This window comes from Podarcis filfolensis, assembly GCF_964270895.1.
Source record: "Podarcis filfolensis genome assembly, chromosome: 1".
NCBI lineage: Eukaryota > Metazoa > Chordata > Lepidosauria > Squamata > Lacertidae > Podarcis > Podarcis filfolensis.
Window position 1 is genome coordinate 64,445,837 of NC_139604.1, and position 23,742 is coordinate 64,469,578.

At 41.7% G+C, this 23,742-nt stretch overlaps 2 protein-coding genes across 13 annotated transcripts in view; both read left to right on the forward strand.

Moving 5' to 3' along the window:
• The window catches only part of PTPN5 (protein tyrosine phosphatase non-receptor type 5), a 64,135-nt gene extending 60,525 nt beyond the window's left edge, over window positions 1–3,610 (forward strand). For 11 of the 12 annotated variants that reach the window (XM_083588514.1, XM_083588511.1, XM_083588508.1 and 8 more), the window contains 2 exons: window positions 693–806; window positions 2,972–3,610. In XM_083588514.1, coding sequence (XP_083444640.1) covers window positions 693–806; window positions 2,972–3,068 — 211 coding nt within the window. In that variant the 3' untranslated portion in view covers window positions 3,069–3,610. The remainder of the gene's footprint in view (window positions 1–692; window positions 807–2,971) is intronic. The other variant, XR_014542093.1, reaches the window with a different exon arrangement.
• Window positions 3,611–8,180: 4,570 nt separating this feature from the next.
• The window catches only part of IGSF22 (immunoglobulin superfamily member 22), a 32,517-nt gene continuing 16,955 nt past the window's right edge, over window positions 8,181–23,742 (forward strand). Inside the window, exons 1-10 of the mRNA XM_083588391.1 lie at window positions 8,181–8,497; window positions 11,377–11,510; window positions 13,686–13,826; window positions 14,070–14,206; window positions 15,242–15,341; window positions 17,027–17,066; window positions 18,172–18,349; window positions 20,633–20,746; window positions 22,321–22,483; window positions 22,675–22,947. Of these exons, the coding sequence (XP_083444517.1) occupies window positions 11,411–11,510; window positions 13,686–13,826; window positions 14,070–14,206; window positions 15,242–15,341; window positions 17,027–17,066; window positions 18,172–18,349; window positions 20,633–20,746; window positions 22,321–22,483; window positions 22,675–22,947 (1,246 nt within the window). The 5' untranslated portion in view covers window positions 8,181–8,497; window positions 11,377–11,410. The remainder of the gene's footprint in view (window positions 8,498–11,376; window positions 11,511–13,685; window positions 13,827–14,069; window positions 14,207–15,241; window positions 15,342–17,026; window positions 17,067–18,171; window positions 18,350–20,632; window positions 20,747–22,320; window positions 22,484–22,674; window positions 22,948–23,742) is intronic.

Here is a 23,742-nt window from a genome sequence, read left to right on the forward strand (position 1 = left end):
AGGGCTTGCCGATCAGAAGGTCGGCGGTTCGAATCCCCGCAACGGGGTGAGCTCCCGTTGTTCGGTCCCTGCTCCTGCCAACCTAGCAGTTCAAAAGCACACAGTGCAAGTAGATAAATAGGTACTGCTCTGGCGGGAAGGTAAATGGCGTTTCCGTGCGCTGCTCTGGTTTGCCAGAAGCGGCTTAGTCTTGCTGGCCACATGACCTGGAAGCTGTACGTCGGCTCCCTCAGCCAATAAAGCGAGATGAGCGCCGCAACCCCAGAGTCAGTCACAACTTGACCTAACTGTCAGGTCTTTACCTTTATGAACACTTTGTTCTTCCCTTGCTGCTGATTGTGCCATGTGGGGGATGAAACATGATAGAAGGCTTGTCCACATGTTCACCCGAACACAGACAGGTTCAAGCTATCTCAACACACGTACAAGTGCAGGTGCGAAAGTGTACACTTGTTGATTTATGTAGCTCAACTGTTTTGTACAAAGGTACACACACCACACTCACTGATTGAATGTTACTGGTGAACATTCATAGAGTCTGACTTGCCATGAGGAGTGATCCTGAGCATGCAGCTTGTTTCTCTCCAAGGCTTTGTACATTTGGCAAGGGTACATCTGAAATACTAAGAGAATAATTGATGCTCTTTCTGAAGATTTCCACCTTCATTTTCTGTTCCTCTCTCTCTGGCCAGTGCAGGGATTGGTAGGACTGGCTGCTTTATCGCCACCAGCATTTGCTGCAAACAGTGGAAGAACGAGGGCGCAGTTGACATACTCAGAACAACCTGCCAGCTACGGCTAGACAGGTGAGAGAATCTTGTATTATTGTCTTTTTCACTTTTCCTTCAAAAACAAACCCTGTAGACCCAATGCTTTCTTCTTTTTTAGCATATGAACAGAGTTTGTCTCTTTGGGAAAGTATTGCTGCTGTACAAATCATTTATAACAGGGGGGGAGACCTGTGGTCTTCCAGGTGCTGTTGGGCTATAAACCCCATCATCCCTGACCACTGTCCCATGTGGACTGGGGCTGATAGGAACTCGAGTACTGCAGTATCTGTAGAGCTACAGGTTGCCCATCATTGTTGTTTAAAGAAAGTATTGGGGAATAGATACAAGGGCTGGGTTCATGGCTAGTGTAAACCAAGGTTTATGAATCAACAATAAGCCATGGCTTACTAATGTGGTTTGTTCATGGTTGATAAAGCATGACTGAGCCACTGGCTGGGTTTGGACAATCAAATTAAATCGTAGTTTATAAACCATGGTTTAGCATTTCATGTGAAGCAGGTCTTGTACAACGGGAAGTCTCCCCCCCCCTTTTTTTTACATTCACTTTTAAGTCTTGCCTTTTGAAACATTGAAACATTTTTACCATTTGATTTTATCTTTTTTTTAAAAAAATCTCTTGTTTTTATTCCATTGTAGTTAGTTAAAAAAAGAGGGTACATTACAATGACAAATTTGGATATTTCTGAGAAAAAATATTGGAAGCAGCCACACAAGATAAAAACGAAATTACAGACTATTAAGAATGTAATGAATGGTTTAATGAGAATTAATTACATTTGTATTATTTACAAGTGACAGGTGTATTCAGAATGTCAGAAATACTGATTTGATGACTTAAATATGTGATCAGTTTCACTGAAATCACTGAAACATAACTTCAGAGTAAACTTGAACTGTTAAATAGATGAAATTAGTTGGATTCACTGTTACCATGCAACATGTGAGCAGGGTGATGTTAGCGAAGTGGAATGTCAACTCAGACTTAGAATAAGCTTAACTGAATATGCAGGGAGAAATTTATAGCTTTTGGGGGGGATATATATTTTATACAGATGTATAGATATGAATACAGATCCCATAAGGGCATTCCTATCTTCCAGTTGTAACATGGAAAGTTAATGGGGGGGGGGACGGGATTAGTGCACAACAGTACTTCAGACATCACTCCTGTAGCTAGATTGCCATCTTGTGGTCATATGTAACCATTTCACCTGTACCAGGAAGGCTATAGAGCAGGCATAAGCAAATTCAGCCCTCCAGATGTTTTGGGACTACAGCTCTCATCATCCCTAGATAACAGGACCAGTGGTCAGGGATGATGGGAACTGTAGTCCAACAACAGCTGGGGGGCCGAGTTTGCCTATGCCTGCTATAGAGATTGCATGAAAGGAAAGTTGATACATGCCTTCAACTTCAGTAACAGCTGAGAAGTACTATAAGGACTGGGAACACAGTTGATCCAACACCAGTAGGTGGTGTATAAATAAATACTTGTCTAAATAAAAAAGCAGGCTTGGAATTTAAATGTTGTATCACAGAGAATGCATATAGCACTGACAGCAACAGCTCTTGTGCATCATGAGGGCAAGTAGTCAGAGAGGAGCACTGATTTTCATTGATTAGGTTTTAGTTAGCTTCCCAAATATGCCATCAGGCAGGCTGCTGGAACCTTCCATCTTACTGTGGCTATACCATGGCTGTCATTATTCTGACTCTATTGGCCAGGTGTAAATAGATTTGGGGAACCCAATTCAAAACCTTTTTGATGTGCTTTGGATCAACAACTGCAGAATTAAACTCACTTTTTCCAAACAAAGTCTATGACCTAAAAGCAATTTCATGTGATCTTTGGCATCTCTGTGATCCATTACCAGTGTGATTATGCCAAGCAGATACAGTGAGATTAATGTTATATTTTGATAATGTTTTTGAGAAGCATTTAGCACAGATCCTAGACCTTAAAACTCTGGTATGTTACCCCAGTGATCTTATATGCAACCCTAGGAACTCAATACCATTACCAGTAGGAAGACTATTTAAAACCAATAGACTTAGGATCAGTTTTTTTCTGTTTAGCTCCCCCCACCCCAATTTGTGCTGTATTATTTTGTTAATAGTTTTGAGATACACAATGGATATCTGCTTCCAAATCTCCCCCCCTCCCCCGTTTCTCTTCCCAGGGGAGGAATGATCCAGACCTGTGAACAGTATCAGTTTGTCCACCATGTCATGAGCTTATATGAAAAGCAGTTTTCTAGAGCAGCAGCAGAGGAATAAAGATTCGTGAAAAATTGTTATGAAACAAACCAACAGAACTCTGGCCACAAATTGTATGTATTCTAGAGCTGAGAAGACACACGTGGGAATTTCAGAATAGAAGATATTTATTTATAAATATATATATAAATATATATAATATATATAGTTTTACTTTCAAAATGCTTTATTTTGCATTTAAGAGCTAAGATACCGCTTTTCTTCAACATATGACAGGACATCATCTTCACCCCCCAAAAAGGCCTATTTATACTGTAAATAAGATCAGTAGCTTCATTTATTACAAAATTTTAAAATATCATTGTCAGATTTGCTATTTTAAAAAACGAATTACAAAATTGCTACTAGATCCAAATACAGTGCAAAAGTCTTTGATAAATGTATTGCTTAAGTCTGTAATGTATGTTTACTAAGCTTGAAAAGTAACTTTTTTGCCTTTTTTCTGATGGATTGTTTTTACATTTTAAACTACCGGATACTGTGTATATCATAAGACCTTCTGAGTCTGTGCATTAAAGGATTCAAATGGATTCATACTGAAATTATTTATGGTTCATGCCTGGTATGTTTTGAACAGTCCCTTCAAGATAGCTGTGGTATCAAAATGATGCAGAAAGAAGCTATTTAGAATTGATTGCTTTTTCTGTCTGTATAGCATTCCCTCGTAATGGTGGGGGTGAGAGATTTGAAAGTTTCTCTTGGGGTAACTCAATGGGTAGAATTTGCTTTATGGTTTCAGTACTACCCTCATGGTTTTGCTCTGTGAGACAAAAATGACATTAGGATAAAAGCTTCCATTGGCGCCAACTGAAGCTTTTTCTCCTATCCTAATTGCTGAATGTGAGGTCCAGTATATCTGAAGGAGCGTCTCCACCCCCATCGTTCTACCCGGACACTGAGGTCCAGCACCGAGGGACTTCTGGTGCTTCCCTCACTGCGAGAAGCCAAGTTAAAGGGAACCAGGCAGGGCCTTCTCAGTAGTGGCACCCTCCCTGTGGAACAGCCCCCCACCAGATGTCAAAGAGAACAACAACTACCAGACTTTTAGAAGACATCTGAAGGCAGCCTTGTTTAGGGAAGTTTTTAATGTTTGATGCATTATTGTATTTTAATATTTTGTTGGAAGATGCCCAGAGTGGCTGGCGAAGCCCAGCCAGATGGGTGGGGTATAAATAATAAATTATTATTATTATTATTATTATTATTAGGGATTTTTTTAAAAAATCACACAACATTACTGTTAATCATGTTGTCAACATTGTGTGTAGTTAGGTTCTAAAGTGTGGGGGAGTTGTGAATGAAGACGCACATGGCCACTTTGAATGACCTCAGCCTGGATCCACAAACCATATCACAAGGAGTTAGATTTGTGGATCAGTCCTCTTAACTGATCCATATATTTGTGGTACTTGGGCATTCAAAAAGCTTTTGACAAAGTCTCTTAGCAAAGATTCCTGGGTAAACTTAGCTGTGACAGGATGTCTCTTTATGTACGTAGTTCAAGAACAGGAAGCAGGATTAATGGAAGTTCTCACAACGGAGGTAAGTAAGAACTAGGGTCCTCCAAGGGTCTGATGTGGGAGCATCACTATTTAGCTTTCTCATCAATGATCTGGTATTAGGGGTTGACAGTGAAGTCTCGCAAGTTTGGTGTCTTTAGCAAATTATTTTAAAAAATCAAAAAGATTGTGAAAAGCTTCAAGCTGTTCTCTCCAAACTGGGTGAATGAGCAATTCAACTGCATTTGCCATTTTAGATAAGTAAGTGTAAGTAATGCACATCTGAGCTAGGGGTTGGAATCTTAACATATACTCTGATGGGGTCTCAGCTTGGAAGTGAAGGGCTAGGAAATGGATGCTCAGGTTGTGGTGGATAGTGGAGGACTGGAGGAAAGTTGCAATGTTTAGTTTAGGGAAAAGGCAAGTAGGGGGATAAGCTGAATAGCAAGAGATTCAAATAGACAAAAGGAAGAACTGTGGAATTTGCTTCCATAAAATGTAGGGATATGCATTAACTTAGACTGCTTTGCATTCTGTAGGGAGTGATTGCGTTAAAATGGCTTAAGCAGGCTTAAAGGTTGGTGGCTGTAGCTGAAACCACAAGAAATCTAGCAAGGGAACATTCCACTAAACACTGGATAATTTCCATTCCTTTCCATGGGACCTGTGCAAGAACTGCTCTGAGCCTCACTTTCAGATGTAGCCTTTTGTTGTTCATCTGCAGGCCTTGGGCATTGTTCCTTTGGTGCCAGCTTATACAGTCAGAAAAAAAATTAGCAGATGGCATTTAGTCTAAAATACTTAGAGTTGCAAATTGGGCTGTTTTTGTGTGTGTTAAACTGCTCCCCTTTTTTGAAAAAACCAAAACCCTCCATATGCAATAAAAACCTAGTGTGGCAGAGAGAAGGATTTTGCTTTTCACATGACATGTTTTTCCCCCTGCTGTTTCTATAGATCCTTCCAATTCCAGAGTTCCATTCAAGGGCTTCCTACAAATTTTGTGTGTGTGTGTGTGTGTGTTGAATACAATTTTCTTCCAGATCCTACCTTTTAAAATGAACACAGCTAAGAACCTGAGGGAGAGGCAATTTCTGTAGCTGCATGTATGCCTTATATATATGAGAAGTTTCAACGCTTGCTTGAGTCAAGGTTTTATTATTATGTCTGACCCCAGTTGAAGTCCCAGTGGCAGCTTCAAGACTTCTTCTCTACTCTTATAAGGTAACGTCTTTCTGCGGCAATCTCTCCCCCAGGGATCTGACGGAGAGCCCTTGGAACAGCAGCTCTTCCTGCTTTGCATAGTCATCTGCTCTTCCCGCGAAAACAAGCATGAGGGAAATGTGCTGCAGGAGCTAAAAAAAGGCTCCAATATAAAAGCGAGAAGCGATGAATGTTTCCAGTGGGGAAAAAAAGGGTGGTCAGATAGTTTCTTATTTGGTTATATTAGGGAAGTCTTGATGGTGTGGGGGGGGGGCAATTCTTTTTTTTTAAAAAATGTAGCATCTCTAGAACTTGGGTCAGAATTACAGAGTATGAATGGCACAGAGCCGCCGCCAGAAATGGTGTCTCTGTGCTAAGTACGGTATCACTCCCTCCATTATGTGAAGCAATATACCCCATGTTGTGATGTCATCCTGTGCATTTCAGTGCCCCCCCCCCGCAACCCAGGCAGCCAATGAAGTACAGTGAGGCTAAGGAACTGTATAATGTCATGATGATATGGAGCTATACAATATGGAAATACAATGATAAGTTTTAAGTTATGGGTGGAGCTCTACATTGCAAGAGGAACTTATTGTTCTGCCCCTAGAGGCCCTACATAACTGCTTAGAAGTAGGCAAACTACTTACATTATATCCTTTTATTAGCTGACCTTCTGGTCAGCCACCTACTGGAGTTTGGCTTTGGAAAGGGCAGACATTTTGTGATTAAGCATGACATTTTTCAGTAAGAAAATTAATTTTTCTCCCTTAGCATGGATCCATACTAGAGCTCTTCACAGTTTGCAATGCTTTCAGTTGCTTCCGTAATGAAAACTGAGAGGGCTGAAACAATGGCCATGATAAATGACATCTTGAGACATTTGTGAGAATATAAAACCCCTCAGGAAGCTGAGAAATATGTTTAAGTGAGGTGTATTGAAGCAACTCCAAATGAGGTTACAAGTGCCTTGCATGTCTGGGTATTGTCCTGGGAACATGAAAGATCCTGCTACGTATCCAGCCTGCTAATTTTTCCAGTGCAATTTCCCCTTTGGGCATTACACTCACATTGTGACGACCAGAAGAACATGGAACATCTTTAACATCCACTGCAGCAAGTTCCCTGCAGTTAGTTCCCTACTTTGGGATTTCACATGATGAAATCCCAAAGTAGGGAACAAACTGGAACACATTATACAAAAAAGTTTGGGACACGTGGTATTTCCTGGTACTAAATGCATGGTTCTAAATGACGCCTGGACATACCGTAATTTACTAGTGTCCCATTTTATACAATACCTCACATTTAATAGCTGAGCCACCCAGCATGGCAGCAGAGAGCAATAGGCATGAATCACTCTGTCACTCTTGTTTTTCCATACTTCAGTTTTCCATATTTCAGCATCAATTTGTAGGTTGGGAGGAAATCTAAGTCCCTGTGAAAATTCACCAGCATTTTCAAGTTACAAGAAAGGAGATTCTGACAAAACATCAGAAAGAACTTTCTGGCAGTAAGAGCTGTTTGACAGTGGAGAAGGTGGTGGACTTTCATTCCTTGAAGGTTTTAAAGCAGAGGTTGGATGGCCATCTGCTGTGAATGCTTCAGCTTAGATTTCTGCATTGCATAGGGTTGGACTAGATGACCTTTATGGTCCTTTCCAATTCTATTATTCTATTATTTTAGTGTGCATTTTTCATAACTGATACATTTTTATATGCCATTTTGCTGAATAAACACAGTTTTGCAAGTAGTTTCCTTTGATAAAATTCATTTCTTATGTTACTTCCACTAAAACATGCATTTTTATGAACATTTCCCCTAATATACTATTTTTGTGCATGAAATTTGGTTGGTGAACTTTGGTTTGCATACAGTTTTTGGATAACATGAATTGGGTTCAGAATACAAACTCCATCCCTAAGGACCAGGAAAGCATCATAGAGTCTCTCCTTCTAGCCTTCATGTGAACAGTATGACTGTACTGAGCGACTTGGGATGGTATTCAATGAAGAGTTCCTCAGAGTAGACCTGCTGAAATGAATGAACATGGCTAAGTGAGGTCCATTAACTTGCCATGAGTAGAACTTAATAGGCTACCACCCCTGGAACCATGCACAAAAGAGCCTCTGATACAGATCACTAGCATTTTACGTGACGCTTTTCAAAACTAAATGAAGCACATTTTGATAATGCCCTGCCACCATATTACACAAAAGGAGAGGCAAAATAATCATCATGAGCCACTTTCTACAATATTTTTCTGTGTGTACAAATGTTAATATGGGACAGAACATAGGCGAAAGCCATTTTTAAATGTAAGTCCTAGTAAGGACCCCTTTTCAGTCATATGTAAAGTGTTGTTTTTTAAACCACTTAAAATAATTTGCTAGGCTTCTTTCTTTGATAACATGCTATATTTAATGGTTTTGCTGTACATCCTCCCTCTTTACCTTAAGGGTCTGTCTTCTCATTCTAACTATGTGAAACTGTTGAAGCTGCAGAAATGGATGTAACCACATAGCCCACAGGGGGCCAGTGTTTATTTAAAGTTTGAAGTACACAGAGCCATATTTGAAATATGCTGTGGGACCCAGCTGTCTTCCAGAGTCTGCCAAGACTCTTTAGCCATTTCACATCGCTACAGGACTCAGAAGAACTAACTGATGCTCCCTTAAAGTTCTGTTTCATAATAGAGACCACCAAGAATCTTGGTTGCCAGAAGAAAAGGTACGGTTTACAAATAATTTAGTTTGCCTCTTTTATTTGTTTGGATTCTAATATGTTGTTGCTGTTGTTGTTGCAGCTGCTGCTCTTTTGCTTGTGTTTTATTTCTAAAAAATTTGAGGAGGGAATTAAAAAAAATTATATTTATTTTACTAGATGGGTCAAATTAATAATATTCTCAGGTTACTGGCATTTTGAAATTTTTATTTATTAATTTATTTCATAAGATTTATATGTCTCTTGATTGTAAAACAAACAAACCCTCAAAGAAGTTTGCAAAATGAATAAAATAATAAAATTATTGATAAAAATGAATAGTTTAAAACATTAAAAAATCTGGGTAGGGTTGTATTTAAAAAATAGGTCTTTAGCAGGGCACTGAAAAGTATACAGTGAAAGTACCTGCCTGATATCAACAGCCAAGGAGTCCCACAGTGTAAGTGCAGCCACACTAAAAGACTGATTTATATGGAATAAGGCAACCTCAGTGGTAAACTGGTCCCAAGTTGTTAGGGGGCTTTAAATACTAATAGTAACGCCTTGAACTCAGCTTGGTAGCAAACCAGCAACCTGGTAGCAAACCAGCAACGTGTGCAGATCTCTGAGCACAGCTGTTATATGTTAATAAGATCTCACTCCTTTCAGTATTCTGCACTAACTGCAGCTTCTGGATCAAGTATAAGGGAAGCCCCACGTAGAGAACATTGCAATAATCCATTCTTGAAGTAACCAATGCATGAACTACTGTGGCAAGGTCTTCCCAGTCCAGGAATTGTAAAAGTCTAGCCACTGAGGCTAACTGGTCTTCCAGTGTCAAAAGCTGGATCCAGAAGTAGCCCCAGACTGTGAACCTGCTCCCCATCCAAGGTAGACAATGGCCCGATTTCTCAGGCACGGGAACTACTCACCCACAGTGCATCCATCTGGCCAGGATTCAAGCTCAGCTTGTTTTCCCTCACCCGCCTCAACGCTGCATCCAGTCACTAGCTCAGGGACTGTAAGGCCTCTCCTGATTCAGATGTTACGGAGAAATAAAGCTGAGTGTCATCAACGTACTGATGGCACCTTGCCCCCAAACTCCTAATGACTTCTCCCAGCGTCTACAGATAGATATTAAATAGCATTGGAGATAAAAGAGTACCTGAGGCTCCCCATAACCTAGCCATCAGGGGGCAAAGAGCACTCTCCCAGCATTACTCTCTGGGCTTGGTCCCAAAGGCAGGACAGCCTGATCTAAGGAGGGTCACAGCAGCAGCAAGTAGCACAATACAAATATATGGCAAACCACATGAGGAAATGGGGCCTCAACTGAATGTTTAGGTTGAAGATGAGTCCTGGATCTGAAAAGATGTGTACTATCTTCACACTAGTGGCAGGCTCTATCAATAATGTGCAGTGTTGTCATGGAAACTCTCTCCATGATATGTTTGGTGGGTGGCTCTCAGTAGAAATGTGATTTAGAGGTTTGATATAAAACAAGCCAGCCAGCCTGTTGTCTGAAAACCATATGACACCAAACTTCATTGCTGTTGTCAGTTCCACCCGATGAACCCCCATCCCCATGTACCAACCTATTATCCAAGCAACGAGGGCCAGGCTGTCCTGCATCAAGATGCCAAGGCAGTTCAGGTGGTGAGGGCATATCTGACCAGTCTCTAAAAAGCTTCAATGGTTTTCCTGAGCTCCTAAACTCCTAGTCCTAAGGATTAGGATGCAGTTGCTTACTGGACTATCTTGTCTTTCCCCACAGTCCGCACGATTACTGTGATTATCTGAAGCTTCCCTCATGGTTGACCCCCACCTTCTTGGGTACTGATGGTGACCAGAAACAGGCTGCCGGGGTTGTGGCTCCTGGCTTTGGAATGCCCTCCATGGGGAGGCTGACTAGGTCCTTATTGCTATTATCATTTGGGCCCCACCTGGACCTTTCTCCTAAGCTTATCAATCTTTTCGATCCTTTAAGAAGCAGTACAAAAATATGGCTCTTCCATCTTTATTATATATTGTTAGATAGAGTTGGCTTTGGGTTAAAGGTTGTGGAAGGTGCATCTAGTTATTAATAAATAAGTAAAATGCCAGTGTGTGGCATTTCCCCCTGCTTGTGGGAAAGGCTTTTTTTAATCCCATGGATTCCTCAGCTAATAAAAGAGAACTGAAAGAGGTTTTCACTTATTCTTCCTCCATCCAGCAGCCCCACCCCTGCCCCCAAAATAATTGCTTCTCACAGTTGCAAGACCCTCCAGCACAGCATGGCTTGCGATGCAGGGAGTCACAAGAGGAAAGAAGGAGCTGGTGCAAAATTGCCTCCATTTGTGGAAGCATATACAGTGGTACCTCAGTTTGCATGCGCTTCAGGTTACAGACTCCGCTAACCCAGAAATAGTACCTCAGGTTAAAAACTTTGCTTTAGGATGAGAACAGAAATCGTGCTCCGGCGGCGCGGCGGCAGCGGGAGGCCCCATTAGCTAAAGTGGTGCTTCAGTTTAAGAACAGTTTCAGGTTGAGAACGGACCTCTGGAATGAATTAAGTACTCAACTTGAGGTACCACTGTACGGGATCACAAGCCCTTTCCACAAGCAGAAACACACAGTTGGATGTTACCTGGTTTCCCCAGATGTGGAACATTACTAATCTTGACAAGAGCGGATGACAATAATTTAATGGGAGAAAATCAATAGGAGTTCTTGGGGGCTGAGGGCCAATCCTTCTCCCTGTTCCTGCTCACTCCAGCCATTGAGACCAGACTGGCTCCTCTCTGCTTTTTCCAACTGCTATATCACCTTACCCCAATCCTGCATGCTGTTTCATGGTCATGAGATGTGGGAGTGAACACTAGACTTGCTTTGACTGAGTAAAATGATCAAGCTTTTTATTCTTACAGCCCCTGAAAATACTGTAATCTGCAGAACGCCATTATGGCAACCGCCGTCATGCATATGGAATCTCACTCCATGGTCTCCAGCTCTAGCTCCAGCTCAGTGCAGCACATGTCTCAGACTACCACAATTGTGGGAGGCAAGTATTGTGACAATCTCCAGAAGCTCAGAGCATCAAATAATGTTGTTGGTCAATAAGGAACTAAATCTGTTGGACTCAATCCAGCTAAAGTCAGCTGTGAGAAAGGCTACTATCTCTAACCCTATTAGTTATAATTTTTTATTGAGTTTATGTTGGCTGTAATTTTTACCCTGTAGTTTTTACCCCGAGAATTTTTTACAAGAAAGGACAATTTCAGAAATAATGACTGAAGTAATGAATAATTCTGTCCACACTTATCTAGCTGTTAAGTCCCAATGAACTAAATGGGACATAACGTCTGAATAGACATGCTTAGGCTGGCATTATGTGTCCCACAGAAGGAAATAGAATTTGTTCTTCGTCACCATCGCCATTACCATCACCAGTTATTTACTGTTTTAAGTAAAGGAACCTCAGTTAGTTATGACTAACTCTAGCTGGTTAGAACAATCTTGTGCTGATGTTAATATTTTGTTACATGTTTTCTACTTTTGTGTTTGCATTTCAATTTCCTTACATTTCTGAACAAATTTGTTAACCCTTTCTCAGTGTGTGGTATGGGAAAGGGGAACCTCCGACCCACAGGCCAAATTTAACCCACCAGGCCTCCCCACAAGGCGTTGTTGTTTCCCTGCCCTTCTACCCAAAATGGGCCACACTTAAAACACAACATTAAAAACCGTTTCAAACAGCATACAAGCACAAAAAAATAATGAGGGTCCAGAAATATACATCATAGGTGTCAACCCTGCCCGCCTGTCAAAATTTGTCCCAGCAGGGATGGGCAGATAGGGAAGTAGCAACATGTAGTGCAACTCACCTTGTGCCCTGACTCCCATCATGCTGAGCTCTTCCCATCTTGCAAACAACTTATACCAGAAATATGCAGCTGGTAGATTGCAGAGCATTATTTTAAGTCTTAGCTGGAACTAACCTCCTGTGTTATTACCAAGAATTAGAGAATGGCTGAGACATTGGTGGGTGTGAAGGGTGTGATGCTCCCCTCAAATCCCTGACATAGTTTCCCATTCTCTTCTGCACCCAGCATTAATTCCTTGCCCTTCTATTTAGAGTTCTCTGCAACCTTGTCCATCCATTATCTCTCTTTATATCTCAATATATCATTGCCTGCAACTGCCACTTCTTATTTTACCACCCTCAACTTCCTTGAGGTCTCTTGCTCCATTATTTATTATATTTATTGTTTATCTATTAAATTTATATACCACCCTTCATCCAGGACAGTTCATAACATAAAAATACCAGATAAAAACACAAAATACAGAATACACATTTAGTTTGTCCATCCTTCCTGGTTATTCTTATGCATAGCACTTCCTCCTTTATGAATACCTAGATAGCCCCTCCCCTTTCTATCTTCTTCCACATTGCAGCCCCAAATCAACCTCTTCCATAAAGCTTTTGTATTAACCCTTCTATTGCCACTCAACGCTTATTACCCTTCCTTTCCACTCCCACCCATCACTGACTAAATTTATCTTGTAACCTCCTTGGTGTAGAGAGCTACCTTTGTTTTCGTTACTCTGTACAGCACTGGGTGCACTGATAAATTAATCAATTAACCTGAAGAGTCTGTCACATTTGATATTACTTAGCTGCTTATATTCATTACAGTTCACACGTTACATCAGATCTTTTCAAATGTCTATATAAACTAGGAGCATTCTCAAAGTGAACACAGGAGAGAAGCAGATCAATGAAACACATTCCGTCCATTGCTCATCCCTCTGCTGCCATTGCTTATGTCAGAGGAGGGCAACCTGCGACCTGGGGGCCAAATCTGTTTTCCTGAAACCGTATCTGACATCAGGTGTGAGGCAGGTAGAGATGTGGCTACTTTCACAACAAAAACCAGGATTGAGCCCCCATGCATCAGCTGATCCTGCTTAGTTTGGGTGTGTAACTCTCATGCGCACCCAACACCCCCACCCCCACCCCCAGAAAGCAGCATTTCTCTTTAGGAAGACACTAAAATGGCACAAGTCATTATTTTCCATGACTTGCTATGTGGACCCTCAGAGACAAAAATGGGGATTTAATTCTCAAAATAAGTTAATGAAATAACTGTCCACATACTATGTTCTTTTGGGAGGGGGAGTTGAAAACTGGGGAACCATTTTATATGAATAATTGTAAGTTTCTGCCTGGCAGAGGAGACCATTTCAACTAGCAAGAGCTCTTCTTCTTCTGCTGTGGAGTCTTTCAGCATGATCACTCGCTCCGTCACGATACCTGCAGGGGAAAGCATCCCAGAATTTGTGGAGAAACCTCATCCGCTAACAGCCCCTGAAGGTGAGCAGAAGTAGCATTCATCTAGTCTATAAGCCACTACATCTTCAAGGCATCACAGGCACTATCCGAAGACACAGAAACCAGAGCTAGCCACACAGAAACTCTGCATGCAGCTGCTCTTCCTCTAGCATTAGTTTGAGGAGCAGCAGATGGAATGGTTAATTTTGGCACAGAAAAGGTAGGTTGTTGCAAAATAGAATATCACTCGAATTTCACTTGATGCTGCTTCGAATTTACCTGCAGGAGACAAAGCTGTATTTCGAGCCAAAGTGAAAGGGAACCCAAAACCCAGTGTAGTCTGGAAAAGAGAAAGTGGGATACCAATCAAAGAAGGATCAAAGATGTTTTACGACAGCATCAATAAGGAATATGTCCTTAAGGTAATATGAGTTGCTTTGAAAATCCATTTTCTTACTATAACCTACTTCTCTGAAGTGTAGAGAGGGAAGAATCTTCTGGATTTCGATTTCTCTCATATTTTGCTTTTCCAGTCTTCAGTTCCAATCTTTCCATTTCTGCATCAGCTTGCAATTTTTTAAAAGAATGAAAATTTGTATGCATTGTCCATGCACATTTCCCCAAATATTTCCATTTTGTACACAAAGCTGCATTTTTGCAAACCATTTCCTCCTTGTGTAATGCATTTTTGCACCGTATGTTTATCTGCACACTTTCCCCAATATATGCATTTTTATACTCAGTTTTTTGCTAGTGAGCTGCATCACAAAATTTGGAGAGGTGCAACTTTTGAAGGTTAGCTGTGTTTTGTTTCATATATTGTCTCAGGAAGTGTGAATTAGGTGAGTTCGCATTAAAAAGTGAACTGAAATGAATTTCTGCTCTACATCAAGCTGAATTCAGTATTTTTCAACAGCCATATTCAGTGTTACACTCTTGTTGGGCCATCAGCTGTGGTAACAGAGAGTTGCATTTATTAAGCTGTTCTTCTATGAAGGAAAAACATGCACAAAGCCTTTGAAATGACTTATTGGCTCATGTCATGTCATTATAGAGAGAGGAAGTCAAAGAGAAGAGCTAAAATCTCTCCAAAGAGCTCTCTTCAGTCTTCTTGCTAGTTCAACCCTGAGAAGTGGCTCCAGACAAGTATGGAGCCAAGGCCAAGAGTGAGAAATCTGTGGTTCTCTATATATTGTTGGATTGCAACTCCCATCTGCCTCAGCCAGCATGGCCAATCACCAGAGATGATGGGAGTTACAGTTCAACATCTGGAGAGCCATGTATGAGAATAGCCCTATCTGGAGAAGCCCTATCTTTAGCAAGAGGCAATTGATTCAACTCAGCATGAAATTGACTCCAGATGCCTCAGTGTTTAAGGGGAGGGTTATGCTGGTTGTGTAAAGTCTGCAAGTGCCCCTCACTGCCTGTTTTGTCTGGGTGCCGTGTCTTCTTTGCAGATGGAAAACCTCCATGCAGATGATGCAGACAATTACAAGTGTGTTGTTTCCAATGACCATGCTGACCTTATCTGTACTGTGTCCTTGACTATCAGTGAAAGTAAGTACCAAACACATACCTAATCTGAGTTCATGGGGGAAAGACACCGCATTATAGGGGGGAAAGAAAGGCCCTTGGAACTTTTACTAAAGTGGAATATGGAATGAGGGCATTGGAAGCCCTTTGATAAATGTGTAATAAGATATACAGGTGGGTCTCCTAAGCTACGCTGTAAACTGGTTCCTTGTTCCTAATTTATTTATTTATATTTATTAAATTTATATACCACCCTGTACCTGCAGGTCTGAGAGTGATACATAGGATACAATAAAACCAGAAAATATATTATCAAAATAAAAGCAAAACCAACCCAATAACCCCCCCACACACATTTTAATAGGATGTCAGTCAACCAAAGGCATGGTTAAAGAGGAATGTTTTACCCTGGCGCCTAAAGGTGTATAATGAAGGTACCAGGCGAACTTCCCTGGGGAGGGCATTCCACAGATGGGGAGCCACTGCAGAAAATGCTCGTTCTCTTGTTGCCACCCTCCAGACCTCTGGTGAGGAGGCACATGAAGAAGAGCCTGAGAAGATGATCTCAGGGTCTGGGTAGGTTCCTATGGAAAGAGGCGGTCCTTGAGGTATTGCAGTCCTGAGCCGTTTAAAGCTTTATAGGTCAAAACCAGCACTTTAAATTAGGTCCAGAAACTAATTGGTAGCCAGTGCAGTCGAACCAGGATGGGTGTAATATGCTCAAACTGTATTGACCTGGTGAGCAACCAGGCTGAATTCTGCACCAGCTGAAATTTCTGAACCATCTTCAGAGGCAGCTCTACGTATGACTCATTGCAGTAATCTAACCTTGAGGTTACCAGAGCATCAACAACAGTAGTTAGGCTATCCCTGTCCAGATAGGGGCGTAGCTGGGTCACCAGCCAAAGCTGGTGGAAGGCACTCCATGCCACTGAGACCACCTGAGCCTCAAGTGACAACAAAGGATCCAGGAGTACCCTGAAGCTATGAACCTGCTCCTTCAGAGGATGTGTAACTCTATCAAGAACAGGCAATCTCCTACCTGTCTGGTCTAGGAAACCACCTGCTAACAGTGCCTCAGTCTTATCTGGATTGAGCTTCAGTTTGTTGGCCCTCATCTAGTCCGTTATTGAGGCAAGAAACCAGTCCAGCATTTCCACTGCCTCACCTGCAGATGTAAAGGAGAAATAAAGCTGAGTGTCATTGGCATACTACTGACAACATACTCCAAACCTCCAGATAACCCCACCCAGTGGTTTCATGTAGATGTTAAACAGCATAGGGGTTACGATCGAGCCCTGCAGAACCCCACATTGAAGGCTCCATGGGGCTGAAAAACATACCCCAAGCAACACCCTCTGTGAACAACTATCCAAGTATGACTGGAACCACCACAAAGCGGTCTCTCCCCCCCAGTTTGGACAGCCGCTCCAGAAGGATACCATGGTCAATGGTATCAAAAACTGCTGGGAGGTTGAGGAAAATTAACAGGGACATGTTTCCCTTGTCTCTCGACAGAGGTCATCATACAGGGTGACCAAAGCAGTTTCTGTGCCAAAACCAGGCCTAAACCCCAATTGAAATAGATCTAGAAAATCAGTTTCTTCCAAAAGCACTTGGATCTGGTCCATGACCACTCACTCCAGAACCTTAGCTGTCTGCACTAACTCGCTTCTTTTAATTTTCTTTCACTTTTTTTGAACCAAAAGGTGAAGAAAAGCTGGATTTCAAAAAAATGTTGAAGAAAAGGTGAGATGCTCTCCCCCCGCCCCTCCCCCCAATACACCTGTGGTCAGTTTCCAGATCTTTCCCCTGCATGGGTTACAAAAAGGACCAGCCCAAGGAGTTTTGCTGCCTGAAGCAAAGGGCAAGAAGTTTCCTCCTCCCACTCCTGTTCCATGTACAAAAGCCCAGCAGACTGCTAAATCTTATCTCAACATCCTCCATTGCATCCCAAGGGCAGTGGCCTAGATTAGTGGATGCAGGATAGGCTGCATAGCACATGCACATCCACTCTCTGCCTCAATATTTGCCTCCTGAGGCAGCTGCCTCACTTTGCCTCATGGTAGGGCTGGCCCAGGTTACAACATCATTGTGGGTTGGTTGGTTGGTTGGTTGGTTGGTTGGTTAGTTGGTTGCTGGGCTGGTGGCCAAGCAAGAAGCAGTATGAGCACTGCTCTTGCATGAGTGAAAGGCCATGGCAATGAGAGAGGCCAGAGCATGGCTGTCCCTGTGGATTGCAAACCATGTAGGGGTCATTTTTTTCTGTTTGCTTGTTCGCTTTAAACTTTTTATGCCACTTCTCTAACATACTCCTGTCTTCCACTGCCTCCCGCAGTTTTTTGACCAAACTGTGGGAGGCAGCGGAAGACAGGAGTGCCTGGCGTGCTCTGGTCCATGGGGTCACGAAGAGTCGGACACGACTAAACGACTAAACAACAACAACAATTATGAGTGGTGCAGGGAGGGAGAAGGAGTCCCAAAGTAGCTGTTCCATTGTCTCTGTCTCAGGCCATGGGTGGGGAGTGGCCTGTCAGCCAGAAAACACAGTGAGCAGCCAAATCTGAGCCAAGAAACAATCTGTTACATTTCCTCAGGGAGATCAGTGAGGAAGTAGCCCAACCACATAGATCAGAATGTTCTCTGGCAAGAAGAAAAATATACCCATAGATAAAGGAAAATAGTTTGGGAAGGATTTGTCTTAAGACCTCCAAGCTGGTTTAATTATCCTGGTTTCCCTCTCAAGAGCCCTGGAAATTATAGTTTTGCAAAGACCCTGACGATTTTCTGTTAGAAGTAGATGAATAAATGCCACATGACTGCCACATGACCTGTTTTGTGTGTGTACACACAGGGGGCCTCCGGCACAAAAGAAAAAAGAGAAGAGGGTGGTTAATGAGAAAGAAATGCTAGAGATTCTCTCCAAGGTGCCCAAGAAGGACTTTGAGAAGGTCTGCATGGAATATGGCTTCACAGATTTCCGAGGACTTCTTAAAAAACTGAAGGAGATGAAGAAAAAAGTTGAAGTTGAGGTTAGTGATGCTTTTGGACACTGAAATGACATTCTATCTCTGCTCCCATGTATACCATAAAGAAGTCTTCTGTTTCAATTCGGCTGCAGTTATTTTATTCAGGTTCATGTTGTCTTATCTATATGTCATGGGAAATATTGGATCCAAGAAAAGTGGAATTCAGACTCTGGGCATTAAAAAAATAGAAAAATAGTAATAATAATAATAATAACAACAACAGTGTGTGTGTGTTTTAATCCTGCCTCTTGAAAAATATTGCCATGATACACTTGTATGCAAAATTTGTTGATGCAAAAACAAAAGATTGGATCCAATGGTGCCCTTCCATGATCAGAAAAATCTTTGAGTCACTGAAGCCTTCTGCAACAGAAGTTGGGATGAGGGTGTCAATCTTGACTTATTTCCACTTCCACCCCACACTGTTCTAGAGGGTGGACCAAACCTCCAGAGCAGATTTCAGAGGGCGGAGTGGGGGGAAAGAGCCAAAAGTACCCTCACAGAACTAGGTATCCAGAGTCCTGTTCCATTTAATGACTAACCACTTTTGGGTGGCATAAGCCTTGGTATATTTGTGATACTTTATGATGCCACAGAACTCTTGGCTCTACTTCCTAAACATGCAAACACAAACCTCCACACTGTTGGTATATGTGAAACTGAAACTAGTAGTCATTCCTTATCTGTGCAGTGTAACGTAAACAGTCTAGAACAAGGGTCAGCAAACTTTTTCAGCAGGGGCCAGTCCACTGTCCCTCAGACCTTGTGCAGGGCCGGACTATATGGGGGGGGTGAATGAATTCCTATGCCCCACAAATAACCTAGAGATGCATTTTAAATAAAACACACATTCTACTCATGTAAAAACACCAGGCAGGCCCCACAAATAACCCAGAGGTGCATTTTAAATAAAAGGACACATTCTACTCATGTAAAAACACACTGATTCCCGGACCATCCACGGGCCGGATTTAGAAGGCGATTGGGCAGGATCTGGCCCCCGGGCCTTAGTTTGCCTACCCATGGTCTAGAAGAAAGTGGCTTCAAAGTCAGGAGCATGAGGTAATGTTCATTCGCAGAGACTGGGAGAAAGATATGTGTTTGTTCATTTTCTGTAGGAATATTCAGGGAGGCAGGAGAGGATATATTGTTTATTAATATCCTTCCTAACTTGTGTTAACAAGTTCCTTTACTTAGCAGAGTTTACATTCCCCTTTTACAGGCACAGCAGTTAGCTGGTTGCAGGCTTGTGTAAGCCTCTCACTATCATACAATTCAGTATTGAATTGTATGTTCCTGGTAAGTTCCCTTTTATCCCTCTTAAAAGAATAAAGATACGACAATCTAATTTAAAGTCAATAAAAGAAGTTTACTCACATCAGTTCACAGTCGGATCCCTGAAGGCAGACTTAGTTACAAATATGTACATGTGGATCTACCCCATATGGGGGAATAGTCCCAATGACTGCAAGCCAGCAGTCACTGCAGTTCACACAACGAAAGGAAGATGGAAAAGAGAGAGTGTGGCAGCATGTCTTGTCCTTTTGTTACCTGGACAGGTAAGGTCACGCCCACTTCTAGTGACTTGCAAAAAGAAGTATGCTCCAGGAAAGACGTTTCAACTGGCTGGGCCAAACATCCCCTTGCATGTCCACTCTAGGAAAACAAGGAATGTTGTACTTGACTGCTGTCAGTCGATTACATCCCACATTTTCTCTCTCTGCTCTTCTCCCTGCTGGGAGGGGGAGAACCATATCCAGATGTGAACTGTCCTAGCAGCATGCTAGTGATTGATTTATGGGCTACTGATGTACAGAACCATTAAGCTGTAAACCAGCAATAAACCTTACTGCCTGAACTGTGGGTGTGAAGTGAGTTTATTGCATCAGTGATTGTCTCAACAAAAGGCTTGACAACATTGTGCAGAGTGGAGTATGCAGAGGAACATGCTGGACACGTGAGTTGGAAAAGATACAAATATTCAACACACACAAACAAAATGAATAATAGGCCACAACAAGAGAGCATTGTAATGAACAGAATTCAAACTTGAGTTAAACAGCGGCTAAAGGATAGAAGCAGAAGGTATCAGCAATCCTATTTACTAATGAAAATTGGACTTTTAAGGAGAATGCCTGAAGGTTAGGGCAGTTACAGCATAAAAACATAGAATCTTTAATGATAAAAAAATAAGGTTAGGACATAGGAAATCATTTGGAATTGTGATTCATTCTCCTTTTTTAAAAAGAAATTATTAAAGATTTTCTTTGGTTAATTTCTATTCAGGCCGTAAAAATTCTGAAGCCTCTGGAGGATGTTTCTGCTAAGGTGGACTCTACAGCAGTATTTGATTGTATTTTAGAACTGAGGGATGCCAATACAAAGAGGACGTGGATCAAGGTAGGGAAACATCTTTCTTTATATTGGCTGAAACAAAGGAAGGCGGTGTGTGAGATTTTCAGACTAATGAATGGAGGGGTATCTGTCATAGGTTTTCCTCTAAAGCTGCCTTTTTGGCTAGCTACTTCTATAAGCCATTTAATTCAATGCAATTCATTTTATATTCCAAGAGAGAAAAGAAGGGTTGTTAATTTAGCCACACTGTAACGTATGCCAAAAGGAAATTGCATACATTTCTTTTCCTAATCTTCATTTACCTACCAATATGCCAGCTATGGCATACTTCCAATAATTTTATAACATCACTATGATGTTCAGTTGAATCCATGCATTCATGAATACCATGCTGACTGCTTTGTAGCATTGTTTTCCCATTGTTACAGTTGCAGCCAGTTCATGAATGTGTAGTTATCACTTAATGACTGGCATGTGTATATAAATGTCACAAATAGTAGGCCCCTCCATATATCTTTTTAATTGTGCATTCATGATGATGTGTTCCTATGATACTATTGACACTGTCACATATGATTCCATTAGTAGTAGTAGTTTCATTTATATATCGCTTTATATTTTTAAGGAAAAAAATCTCAAAGCAATTTACAACCAACATTAAAACATCAAATAAAACAATCCAGAATAAAACATAGAATAATATCAAATATAAAGTACTAAAAAATAGTCCAGTAGCACCTTAAAGGTAAAGGTAAAGGGACCCCTGATGGTTTGGTCCAGTCGCGGACGACTCTGGGGTTGTGGTGCTCAACTCGCTTTACTGGCTGAGGGAGCCAGCGTACAGCTTCCAGGTCATGTGGCCAGCATGACTAAGTTGCTTTCTGGCGAACCAGAGCAGCGCACGGAAACGCTGTTTACCTTCCTGCCGGAGCAGTACCTGTTTATCTACTTGCATTTTGACGTGCTTTCAAACTGCTAGGTTGGCAAGAGCAGGGACCAAGCAACGGGAGCTCACCCCATTGCGGGGATTCAAACCGCCGACCTTCTGAGGGCCAGTGTGGTGTAGTGGTTAAGAGCAGTGGACTCGTAATCTGGTGAACCGGGTTTGGTCCCCGTTCCTCCACATGCAGCTGCTGGGTGACCTTGGGCTAGTCATACTTCTTTGATGTCTCTCAGCCTCACTCACCTCACAGAGTTTTTGTTGTGGGGGAAGAAGGGAAAGGAGATTGTTAGCAGCTTTGAGACTCCTTAGGGTAGTGATAAAGCGGGATAGCAAATCCAAACTCTTCTTCTTCTTCTCCTTCTGATTGGCAAGCCCTAGGTTCTGTGGTTTAACCCACAGCGCCACCACCTTAGAGACCAACTAAGTTTGTTCTGGGTATAAGCTTTTGTGTGCATGCACATTTCTTCAGATATTCTTCAAATATAAAGTATACATTCAAAGCAACATAATTGATAGGAAACTAATATACTATCTTAAAAAATTTAAAATAAAATATTACCAAAGGAGGCCAAGTACAGAATGCACATTTAATACAGTGCCCAACCCATATTTGCATTATGGGTGCATGTAGCTCTTCACTTCATCATTCAAAGCTTTCCATATTTCCTTTTTCCAGGGTAATGAACCTTTGCGTCTTCAGTATTCCCTAGGAAAATACGAAGCAAAGCAGATGGGCACTAAGTATATGCTGTGCATCAGTAATGTGACTGAAGCCGACATGGGCACATACAGTTTTCAGGTGGGAGATAAGCATCTCTCTGCACGATTGAAAGTAATAGGTAAATCTGATCTTTCATTGCATAAGTTAAATCATATGCTTATGGTGTGTACAAGTCACAGTAGTCTTTGTTATTTGTGTAGAGTTGCACTGATGAACTCAGGCTGAGAATCTGGCCTGTACTGTGGAGACAACTCTGTGGTTGAGCACACATATAAGCAAACAGTGAAGCCTCATCATGTTTTTTAACAGATGAACCCCTGAAGTTTTTGGCAGACCTGAAACCTTTGACAGTAACTGAGCGGCAGACTGCTGTGTTTGAGATCCGCCTTTCCAAAAAGGTGCCCAACTTTGCTTGGAAGTTCAATGGGAGAGAGCTGAAGCGCGATGACAAGTATGAGATCATCTCATCAGAGGATGGCTTAACTCACACACTGAAAATTAAGGATGTCCGTCCAAGTGATGTGGGTGCTGTCACTTTTGAAGCTGGAGATCTCGCTACTAAGGCTGATCTTTCCATTCAGAGTAAGTGATGCTGAAACTGTATGTTAACTATTGCCCAAGGTATCCAATTAAAAAAAAACAAACAAAGAACTGGAGTCAGTGCCTAAGTGCATCACATTTTTTTATTGCTGCAAAAAATTATTGTGCTTTCCTCTGCTGCCATCGTCTTGGATTCCTATTCTAGTATTATGTCTAAAATACTAAATAGCCTATTGGCTTTACTGATTCATCTTAATTAAATTCAATCTAAAATGTGAAAGCAAGGACTTGAAGGGATTTTTGCTATGGAAAAGAAGAATGTTCTGTTAACAGTACTGTTTGGTGGTTTGAAGAAAAATGGCCGGGGCGGGGGGGCAAAATCATTTGTACAACCCAGATTTGATTTGTTCTAACATATGATGGAATTGTCACTGTGTTGGCTGGGCTGGTTCCCACATCACTTTAATCCACACTTTAGCTTAACTGTAGTTTAAAGGTCAATGTGTAACATGTTGGTGCATGGAACTAAAACCATGGCTGCTTCATTCCCTCACCCCATCCTCCTCCTGTTGCTGCCATGCTGCTGGGGACAAAGCCAAGGTCTGGCTTAGTGCTGCATCCAAGTCTGGGCTCATGGTTTGAGTCCCCCAAGCAAAGAGCAAATGGTAAGCCAAGAACAAAGCTCGGTTACAGCTCCTGGTTTGTTTGGAGCCCAGGCTTTGTAAATATCCTACAGTTAGAAATATGGGTATTTTTAGACTACAAATCAATTTGAGTTTTCATCCTCTTTTTTTGGTGAGAATGGTACCTCTACAGAGTACATTCACAAAATTCCAG